General features: G+C 42.4%; 1 protein-coding gene and 1 pseudogene across 1 annotated transcript; one reads left to right on the top strand and one right to left on the bottom strand.

Annotated features, from left to right (window-relative positions):
* Nucleotides 1-2,695: 2,695 nt before the first annotated feature.
* Nucleotides 2,696-5,047, top strand: LOC107606830 (protein FAR1-RELATED SEQUENCE 5-like; annotated as a pseudogene).
* A 3,350-nt stretch (nt 5,048-8,397) lies between these two features.
* LOC110264498 (uncharacterized) lies at nt 8,398-10,894 on the bottom strand. Its single transcript, XM_021106673.2, has 8 exons — nt 10,700-10,894; nt 10,406-10,582; nt 10,218-10,315; nt 9,683-9,767; nt 9,503-9,577; nt 9,280-9,372; nt 9,040-9,174; nt 8,398-8,523 (listed from the first exon to the last, which is right to left on the bottom strand). The coding sequence occupies exons 1-8, from the start codon at nt 10,892-10,894 to the stop codon at nt 8,398-8,400; spliced, it is 984 nt and encodes a 327-aa protein (XP_020962332.2).
* Nucleotides 10,895-11,374: the final 480 nt, after the last annotated feature.

Genomic DNA, 11,374 nt, shown 5'->3' with positions numbered 1-11,374 from the left:
GGCGTTGCAGAGCATAGCAGTTGAAGTGAAAAAATTAACTTATATGCAAATGAAAATTATTTACCTTTAACCTCTAACTTAGCTTAACATGCTTTGATTTGGGCGATTGGACTTTTGCTTTATTGATAACCTTTCTCTTTCTTTCTTCTCTGGTGTATGCGAGCTTGAAGATGAAGTTCTCTTTCTCTCTCATATTTTTAACCGAAGTGTACTTGTGAGCTTTAGTTTAAGTTTGATTCACTTACAGTTGGATGGCTTTGGTCTTTGTTTGTGTAACAAAAATTCCTTTAACAACATTAATTTCTTTGTTCTAATGGTTTGGGCTGCAACAATATACATTTTGGGCCTGCATCATTAAACAAAGTAATCAAATTTAATTGGGTATTTAATCCAATAAATCAATATTTGTCATCATTATTAAATTAATTATATTCTTAACTCAACAATTTTTAATGTCTCATTTTAATTATATCAAGTATTTAAAATATTTTTTGTTTTAATAAATAATAATATATATTATACCTAAATTTATTTCAAGAATATATGTTAAGAATAAAATTGGATACGCTGACACGTAATGATATTTAGGTGTGTCCAAGTTTATTCGAAGAAGAATTTTTTATTTTTTATTAAGACACAGTTGGATATAACAGACACATATATCGGACGAGTATTGATGAGTACTGTGTCCAAAATATATCTAATACGCGAATATAGTAACTCAGCAAAGTGTCCATACTTTATGGGTTGTGTGTATATGATCAGATTTGGCTCGCCGAATAGTTGCCTTCTTCCTTGACTGAAATTTTCATATATAGAATTTGATGTCTCTTCTTCCATGCTGAAATAATTTTCTTTTTGAATAAGCGAGCCATTGCATACATTAATATTCTAGTCATTGGCATTGAAGAGAAAATCTTTCTTTTTTATTCTTCATTTTCAAATGCAACAGCTTCTTAATATGTGATATGATTTTAGAGTGTATTGCGCTGATTTGCTTGATTCTTAGATTGCTTGATATCGATCTTTAATTGCTAATCTATAAATACTTACAATACTCATAAGAAAAATAAGTATAATAAAAAGTTATGGGTCATTCTATGGTACAGATGTAAACTCATACAGATTTACAGATTTTATATCTGACTGAATATGGGATTGACATGTTTATGTGTTGTTGCAAGGCTTGTCTCCAAGGTGGATAGTAGCTGCGCTGTGGTTGAGCCGTTAGCCAATAATTTTTTTGTTGGGGCATGTGTTGATGGACACCTTGAGTTGGGCTTTGCGTTCCAAAAAAAAGTGGGTATTGAAAGAGAATGGGTGTTTGTTTTTTGTTTTTTTTTTCCGGAGTTGGACAAAACAAAAAAGACACGAATGGCATGGTAGGGTCGATGGAGGGCGTACCATTGAGTAAAAAGATTTCCCCAAATCGGAACCCCTAGGGTCGAGCTACAGGAATAGGGCCGGTGAAGGTGTTCGAGTGGAGGAGGTTCGAGGCGGGAAACAGGCAACAGTCGACGTAATGGGTTCGTGGCCTGTCGCTCGTTGAGTTCGCCTGGCGGTCGGAGGAAGTTGGGGGTGTTGGCGTTCCGTCGTCCGCGGAGGTATGAAGTAGATTGTTTCAGGTGTTTTGGATCATACTGTATTCACCATAGCCACTCTAATTAGGGACACACAAACACAGTTTCTGAAGGTTTATACTTTCTATCTGTCGTTTTTCTGGGCTGTGTCCCTCAACCACAGGGTCTATGTCTACTGGCTCAACGCTGCAGCATCATCCGGGTTATCCATGATCTCCGGTGAGTAGTGTTCTTTCATGATGTGCCCTTCATTTTGTTCATTATGAAGTCTGAGACTGTTATGTGATTGGGAGAGAAAATGAATGACGTAGAGTTGGCTGTTATTTCAACTGTGTAGTCTTCTTTTATGTTTTGGTTAGTAGGGAAAAACTGTTGTAGGAGAAATGTAGGGGGCAATGGATTTATGGATGTGGTGGTAAAAAAAGTTATGGTGCCCGTGTGGAGAAGGGTGTTTTTTTCGTACGAACTAATGGTTACCATTAGACATTCCCCTTTGCAACCATTGATATCATTTGAAATGTGCTGTTCGGTGATGAAAATGTTAGGAATGTGTTAGTTATTTTAGTGACTGTGGAAAGAAGTTTTTTTTTTTTTGCATCATTCAGTTAAATGCATACTATATAACTAACCATCTTTCGAGTTAACGAACCATTTAGCTAGAAAATTGTGAAAGATGTCGACTGACCGTAAAGGTATTCCGAAAGCCGTCGGGGTTAACTTATTTTTGTAGGGGAAGATGCACTAATTAGATGTAGTGGGAGGAAATACTTGATCGCACACAAATATGTAGGCTCCTAAAAATAAACAGCTACTGGCTAAAGAATGATGTCATATGTTTTTTAACCTTGAAAAAATATGCCGGTCGTATCCCTGTATTTGATTTCAGAGTATTATATGATCTTCCCCGTCCGGGAGTGGTCATTGATTCACGTTTCATTTGTAACAGGATGGGTGAAAACCATATGGTTTTTTAGGCTAATTTAAGTAATTACATATGCTCAGGTTGTCATAAATTTTTTAATTGGTTGAATAAATTTCTTCATTTCCATCACTTGTGGTTGTTTCATGTTATGAAGGGGAATTTTCCAGTTGATTGAAGTCCTGTGAGTTTGAAGATGGATTCCACCTCTCAGTTTAGTTGTGGTGACGATGACAGAGACTGGCTAAGTGAAGAAGTGTTTTCTGGTGTGGCTAGCTCTAGTGGGGAGGACGAGGAACATTCTTTTGAGACTGACTCTGAGGGATGCGAGATGAATGAAGAGGTGAACGGGAATGGATTGGGCGTAGACCTGGTGCCAAGTGACGGGGATCCTCCCAGCTGCAGGTCCGTGGAGGATTTTATGGACCATGTGTTTAACACCGAGGAAGAGGCTTATGCAGCGTACAAACAGTTTGCCCGGTTAAGGGGGTTCGGTGTAAGGAAGGGTGACGTGGCTCGAGTAGACGGTGTTTTGGTGCGGCGAGACTTTTTTTTGCCACCGGGAGGGTACAAGGCATGCGAAACACTACGATCGTCCAGACAGAGTCCGGGAAGAGAAGTTGGAGAGTCGCACGGGTTGTATGGCAAAGATGAAAATTTACTTAGATGCACAAGATCAGGTTTGGAAGGTCAGGAGGATCGACGACAGCCACAACCACCCTCTTGCTGCAACTATGTTTAATCATCTTCTTCCTAGTCATCGGAGTTTGAGCGAGAGCAATAAGGCACAGGTCGATAGTTTGAAGAAGTTCGGTATAGCCACATTGAAGATTATGGCTTACATGGCCGGGCAGTCAGGAGGATACGGGATGCTTCAGTTTACCAAAAGAGATCTGTATAACTATGTTCACATCCAGAGACTGTCTCAAATAAATGACGGGGACGCGGCAGCAACGATAAGTTATTTGGAGGGTAAGGCGAACGCCGACATCATGTCCGTCGCCAGATACACGAAACCATTAGAGGGTCGACTAGGGAGTCTCTTCTGGGCTGATGGACAGATGATGGCGGATTATAAGCTGTTTGGCGACGTGGTTGCATTTGATGCAACATACCGATCCAACAAGTACAAGAAGCCTCTAGTAGTCTTCTCTGGATCTAATCACAACAAGCAGACTGCGATTTTTGGGTTTGCGTTACTCGAGGACGAGGAGGTCCGTACATATAGGTGGGTTTTGTTGAATCTTGTGGACATCATGGATAATAAGAAGCCTTCCGTCGTGGTCACCGACGGGGATAAAGCCATGAGAGCAGCGATAGATGATGTACTTCCTTCAGCCAGGCATCGGCTTTGCGGGTGGCATTTGGAAAAGAACTGTGTGATGCAGGTGAAGGAGCCTGATTTTCGGAAGGTCTTCAAGAAGGAAATGTACGCAAATCTCGATGTTCTGGTGTTTGAGGATCACTGGACGACGACCGTGCAAAGTCTTGGTCTAATGAACAACAGTTGGGTAAAAAGCACATACGAATTACGACACAGTTGGGCAACAACATATCTACAGGGAACTTTCTGCACCGGCTACAGGACAACTTCGAGGTGTGAGGGGATAAATGCATTCGTCAAAGGGTTTCTGAAGTCAACAAATAGCCTATTGGAATTGGTTCATAGCTTGGATAGGGTGGTGAAGGTTATCGCAATAACGAGGTTACAGCCCAGTTCTATTCGACGTATTACACGCCCGTGTTGATCACAGGTCTGGATAAGATTGAGCTATTTGCTTCGAAGATATACACTGGAAGTGTCTTCAAGGAGGTCAGGAAACAAATCAAAGCGGTCGGGGGATTACTATTTCTGGGAAAAGACACCATCAGCACAACCTCGGTGTACAAGTTCTCAAGCACGGCGAACCGTCGTAGTGTCCGCAGGGTGTTGTATGATCCAACTGAGCCTAAGATTGAGTGTGACTGTCATATGTGGAACAGTGAAGGTATTCCGTGCACCCACATATTTTCTGTGATGAAGTATGAGGGGTTGGAAGAGATCTCGCCCAGTTTGATATTGAGGCGGTGGTGTAAAGACGCCAAGGAATGGACGCCAAAAGAAACAGAACGGGAAGAGACGCACGGTTCTTGATTACTAAGGTACGTCGCTTTATCCAGTGCGATGAGTGTAGTCGCGAAACTTGCCTCCGAGGATGCTGCTAAGTTCACATTGGCCAGGGATGTCATAGCCTCATTGGCACAGAAACTACACGGACAAACTGGCAACACAGTTGATCATCATGCTGCAGTGAGTCAGAAGGAAGTTGTGAAGGAGCCGTCCTTTGCCAGGACAAAGGGGGCCCCTAAGCATGGTAGGGAGACCGCCACTGCAGCACAAGACGAGCCCGGGGGCAAGAGGCGTTGCTGCAGTTCTTGCGGGAAACCAGGTCACACAAAGAGGACATGCTCCTCACAACGGGAAGTGAGCCATACCGGAGTCCGAGAAGGGCTATCCTTGACTCGCGAGGATTCATCATCTGGAGACCCCAGCGGATTTCACGAATGACATGGCCGCACAGAGGTATGTTTCTTCCCTACACTCATTTTCTAGATTCCATTTGGGTATGCACGGATAGTGAGCACTTTCGAAACTTGTATTAGCTTTTCTGACACAAAATTTCATTACAATAAGTGTCATACGGTGGTAGTAAGAGAATATGGAGTCCGTACTAACATTTCGTCTCCGATCCCGACACATCATAGACACGGACACTGGAGGAGTTAATTACTTGGAAATATGCCGCTGCAATAGTTAATGTATTTGGCATACGAACATAACAGGATGCATGCAACAAAAATTAAGATGTGTTTAGGGTTTGCAGTTACCATCATCTACTGTGTGCTGCTATGCTAAGTATGAGGTGATTCTGGCAAAGAATTATCATTCATGTTAAAATTATGAAGTATGAGTTGCTTCGTGGTCCACTGTAAAGTGTCGTACATATAATTAGTATGCGTTGACTGCTTTGCACTTGTTAACTGTTACGACTTACAAAGTTCATTTTAACTTTTACTAGAGCATCTTGCTTCCCGTTGTTATCTTGTTTGCTTCCCATATCTACATTTCTGATATGTTTACATCCCGCCTGAATACCGTGTAACACGATCTGCAGGCAGTAGTCGGTGAATCAGGCCTGGACATACGGAGAGGATCGGAGTGGTACATACCAAGTCCCGTCGAGTCTAACGTAACCCAGTCGTGTTTACCTCGGTTGAACCCGGGAGGGGGTGGCGGCGGCAACTTCTTCCTTGGGGGCCAGCATATACAACAGTTCTTCGCCGCCCCCACCTGCTCTACACAACACAGTGGCCTTGCCTCCGAACCACCTGCCACGAACGCATCGCCGGAGCGCGCGGCCGCTTTCACCCCGAGTCATCTTAACGTCCCACGTTCAGATGCCTTCCTGCAGTGGGTGCTTGAGGTATGCATATTCCATCATCTACACCTCCTGTAGTTTTATTCAGTAGTTATCCAACTTATCTCATGTCTGGACAGTGACTTTTGTGTTCCACTTGAAGTGGGTGTTTGGGGAAGAGAGCAAGGGTTGATGATACTAAAAACTAAACGATGGAGTACGACTTTATTTTCGAATCGTCAAGGTCAAGTATGGAAGAGTAGCGTAGATTAATAGACTAAATTAGAAGAACTTCTTAAATGATGTTTTATATAGAGAAGGGAGAACATAAAAGTGGAGCAAGGTAGACAATGGTAAATTTTGTTGGAGTTGATAAGAAAAACGATTGCAAGGAATGAGGGAATCCTAGGAGTTATGCATGAATTTGTTTAAATGAAAGAAAAAAAATACTTACATGGGTGGTATGTTGCTGTTTGCTTTAAAATTTTTTTCTAAACGATTAATGATTCGAAAAATGTAATGTCTAAACTTATTGATGCAAGGAAAGTGTGAAAGCTCCTGAGCTTTAGTAACTACCAATGCTAAGTTGTCGTCATAATTATATTACGAGAATAATTCTTTTTCTCCGAACATATCATTTTAAAATGTGCTGGAGTATTGATGTAACTAACTGCTTCTCACCATGCGTTTCAGAATGTAAACAGAAATTCTTCCAATGCAAATAGGTCTGGCAACCGGCTTCCATAATGGTGGCAGCACATTTAAGGGATCCATTCAATTTTCCAGGAATGCTGATGTAAAACGCAGGATGGTGGCAAGGTGTGGCATCCCACATTTGAGAGACGAGATTCATATTGTGAGAAATAATGAGCGCTCCTACGAAAACAGGAATGTGTAACAGTTTAATTATAACAGGGTTTTCGTTCCGTTGCTTGTTAATCCTGTGTTGTGTATTCGACATATGTAGTGGTTTTGTAATGCAAGGTTACATTGGTTGTGTTGTTTTCGCTAGGGTAGGTCAATGTGGTGATGACATTTGAAATAAGTATGACAAGAATGCTTTCGTGAGTAGCCAATATGTTGTAACCACAAATCTTTAAGCCTTGTATGTATATCCACTTTATGTGGCAGTATGACCGAAATCAAACCACCAGACCGAGTTACGAAGGGGGTAGGAGGGTTGTTTCTAAGACCAGTTACGTGAACAAAGCAATTTGCAACATATTGTCTTAATTACTTCATATGCGGTCCCATGTCGGTTGTTACATTCAGGGTATGGCAGTTCCCAGTGGCATAAGGCTTACTATAATACGGAGAAGCCATGTTGCAGTTAAACTAGAAATGTGGTGTAGTTAAATAACGTAGTGAATAAAATGATCAATGGTACGATGAAATAGAGCAGATTGGAAATATGTAGTTGATAATTCCGTATCAGATTGGGCGTCAAATTCTACAACAGAGTAATCAAAGCATTAATAAATTACAACCAAGTCCACGAAGATAACATATGCGATAGAGTCGTATTGGGTTTACTGACCATTGTATGTATGTAAAAAACGACTTTAAGGTCATTGATATTTACCTTCATTAGTTTTGACGAAATGGCAGTTGTATTTACATTGAGAATAACGAAAGCGTATACAAAAAATAGTCATCCTCGCTTTGTAGCACCACCTGGGTAGTTTGAGAAACGACTATACCAAAAATATTTGCGACGACGGAACGCTATTTGCACTGCCCCCACACTTCCCTTCCCACATTGACGTGAAGCGTCTTACCCAGATACATTTATCAGGTCGCAGCCATCTTTTCTGCGACCGGGTGACATAGGAGTCTCGTTGGAATTTAGGAATCGGGTACGATTTCGGTCACACGGTTTCATCTGAGTCGCCAACCAGGTCGCAAAAAGTAACTAACGCTAGCGCAAGTAACCATGTCGGAGGCATATCGATGAAAAAAGTCTGCCAAAAGTTAACAGCAACGAAATTTGCCCCAAAAAAGAAGTCGTAATGTCTGCAAAGGTGAAGACCGTCAACCACGACACTGACGTGAAGCAGCCACCTTCTTCTTCCAGTGACGCATAGCCTTTTCGACGACATCAACAGCAATCGGGTTGTGGGACCTCAGGACAAGATCGATGGCTATTCACATCCGAGTTTGGTCGTTCACCGCCTACAAATCAATCAGATTGATAAATTAAGTTAGAATTCAAATAAAAAAGACATGGTAAATAACAAATGTATGTAAAACGCAATGCAAAGAAATTGCACGTATCATGTGAAATACCCACCGTTACACTCTGTATGGCCCACAGCGCTCCCCTAATCATCCAATGCAACACCCATACCCCGCAGTCCAACCTATACCATTTCACACACAAATCAGACGTCTTACCATCAAATCACCATCAACGGAGCTTCTAACCCGAGCCTAACACTACCCAACATCTGAACAAAAAAATTCCACATAGAGTCAGCGTGTGTGACGGTTAAAGGGCAACTCACGAGCGCCGATGTTGCTGAGGAACCACAGGCTCCTCGTACTTGTACGACGAAAATCGCGGCCTTTCCGCATTGCTACTAGATAGCCACTTGCTTCCAACAGTTAGCGACTCCAGATGCAGTGCCTACTCATGAAACAAATGATTGCAAAATACAACTCTGAATACAATATCCACAGTTTAGGTCGGAAACTCGACTTAAAATAGTATCTGGAAAAATAAAGATAAACCTTGAATAGCATCTAACATATTCAGACTATTTTGATCAACGACACAACGGTACAGATGACAAAACCTAACAAACCTACAGGTATTGTTTACCGTACTGCAGGGTCGTGCGAGAGCATCATAGATCATTCGGCCAACGGGATACTAACAACAGTGCCAAAATTCCAGATGGCTTAACCAAAATTTCAAACCACAAGATTATGCTACAGAACACTCCAAGTATAAATATATGTCAATTCAGTTATAAGCAACAGATGTCAGGTAGAAGAAGCCAAAATAATCAGAAAAAAATAAAGGGAAGACAATGGCTGATGTTACGAGTTTAGACATAACAGAAAGAATGCCTTCATCATGGTTTATCGTGCAGTAGGTGTTACCCGTGCGAACCAACTTGCAGCCAATGGCTATACTCACCACTTGCGTCATAGCAAGCTTTCTGCCTTCTGTCTCGCGTGAACATTTGAGTGAGTCGTAATAGATAAGCTTCTTCCGTCTTACGTCGATAACCATCAGGTACCAATGTCCGTCAGTCCACATGGGTTGGAAAATCTGCATGTTTCGATGTCCATAAAAAAACTATATTAGCTGCCAAAATTTTGTATGGGATACTGAATTGAAGAATCCAAAATAAATAAGGCAGAGAGAGAATCAAACCTTAGTCACCTTGTCGACCTTGCACCTCATATGGTTGCAAACCACCGCGTCCAAGTTAGCCTGCGTCAGGCGTGTTCCTTGCAGTGCATCTTGCTAAAGCCCAGGGGGGTTGCGGCCATGTGTGAAACCGTAGAGAATTAGTCAAGGAATCAAGTTAAGTTGATCTTCATCAACGAATAACCATAACACGAACGTAACAGGCCTTCCAAATGTTCTAACTCACCATTATCATTGTTGGCATGAACCATTGGTGAGAGCTGGATGTCTTTGACAACATCATGGCCACGACGGAAATAACCTGCAAAAACTCGGGAACCCATTCACTGCTGTGCAGTGGACTAAATTGGCGGACGATAGAGTTTCTAACAAACATATCCTACAGAGAAACATGGAGGAGACTCACGTCATCCATGACCCTTTCATTTGGGGCAAGCGTCAGTAAAGCCGTCTTGTCCGCAACGCAGTGCCCGATGTCAGCTAGAATCTCACTGGTAAGAAGAGGCAGGCATGATTCGCAACCGTTAAAACCTCAACGTGTGTGTTCAGATGAATTAGTTGCAGGAAATGTATGAGTAAGCATAACTTCAAAAACTTTGACCCGTGAGTTACGTTGCGAAGAACGTAGCATTTCAGGATTTTCACATGTGAATTATGCAATGCTCGGAACCATATTAGTTTGCTCTTGGGGCAATACTCAAACATGGATGGAAATTACGTAAAACATTCCCATTTAGTACCAATCACGAGAATGATATACTAAATTCAGAATTAAAACATGCGTAGTAGTAATCATGAGAGTAACATTTGGATCATAATTTAAGAGGATTCTTTCGGAGTATCAGTCATTCATACTAGAGATCAACATACGCAGTAAACTACAGTGTGTACACGGAGCGGATGCTAGTACGATAACGAGCTAACTACCACAACAACGGTACCTTTTAGGGAGATCCTTGCTGAAGATGTATGCGGCCACAGCGAGCTCAACTCCAGCAAGATCCATGCCGCGCGTGGGCAAGAACGCCAACTTGAAGGCCTGCAACACTGAATCCATGTTAAAAAACCGGAACAGATCCAGCCGACTAACAATGCTCCGAGGTTAAGATTTTCCCAAGGGTGACCATACCTTGGGTATTTTTTTGGCATTCATGGCGAGGAGTTCCAACTCATGGACAACGCCATCGCTACATACCGGGGCAAGAAAGTTATAGTGCTTCTGAAGTGTGGTAGATCGCCATGGCGAGTTGCTCCGTCGCCTACGAGTCCGGCGATCTGCAGCACCAGCTTCCCCGGTCAGATTAACCTATTACATGTCACAATCCGACAGAGATATTAATCCTTCTCCCCAAAGAATGAAGTTGAATTTTGTATACAGTTGAACGAATTCAGAACTACACGGCTTCGCATTACTCCTTACTACCGGGAGGGAATTAGGAAGCTGAGGTTTGTCACGAGCATTCCATTGAGTACGATGGCCTCTCTTTGTCCTGTTGCTTCTGAAAGGTATGTGGTCCATGCTGTAGCTGATGTCCAAAGGTGGGGCATAAGTTGGGTCGTCCCCATGTAACAGTGACTTCTTCATACACTGATCATCATCCTTTGTGAGGCCATCCATTCGTAATCAGCGCTTACTTCGGATGGCCTTCCGACACGTGCACCTGGCTCGGCACTTGCATTCACGTTGTTGCTCCGTATTCCGAATGTTCGCCAGCCTAGTTAGTGCATGTCTAAAGTCTTCCACAACTTCATTATGCTGGCATATGCATTTGGTCAACCTCCGTATTTCTTTGTTCAACTCAGAAACGCTGGTGATAACACTGAGTGCGATGGGGCTACAGTCCTGTAAGCGGAAGTGGTTCACTGACGTATTTAACTATATTACAAATGCACGGGTTGGGTATCATCAGAAAATAAGTACAATAAAGCTGGATTTACAGACTTACATTTGGGATGCTGGCATAGGATGAAAGGGTGCACGCCGCCGACTGGACTGACCGGCCATGTGTCTGCCTGGGTAGATCAGGATGATAACGGCATTTCATTCTCAAGAGATGAATAGAACGATGTAAATTGAAAGGGGAGAGCAATCCCCAGT

Source organism: Arachis ipaensis, chromosome B7 (genome assembly GCF_059453495.1).
Source record: "Arachis ipaensis isolate K30076 ecotype BB chromosome B7, ASM5945349v1, whole genome shotgun sequence".
In the NCBI taxonomy this organism is placed as follows: domain Eukaryota; kingdom Viridiplantae; phylum Streptophyta; class Magnoliopsida; order Fabales; family Fabaceae; genus Arachis; species Arachis ipaensis.
Note: the sequence above shows the minus strand (reverse complement) of the source record. Positions and strands in the feature narration are given on the sequence as shown.

Excerpts from the sequence above, each read along its gene's own strand:
- LOC110264498 (XM_021106673.2), bottom strand. The coding sequence starts at position 10,894 with ATGGATGGCCTCACAAAGGATGATGATCAGTGTATGAAGAAGTCACTG. Across the intron at positions 9,578-9,682 it reads ATGAAAGGGTCATGGATGAC|GTTATTTCCGTCGTGGCCAT; the intron begins GTGAGTCTCCTC and ends GAGTTTTTGCAG. Across the intron at positions 8,524-9,039 it reads AGCTTGCTATGACGCAAGTG|GCACTGCATCTGGAGTCGCT; the intron begins GTGAGTATAGCC and ends TTTCATGAGTAG.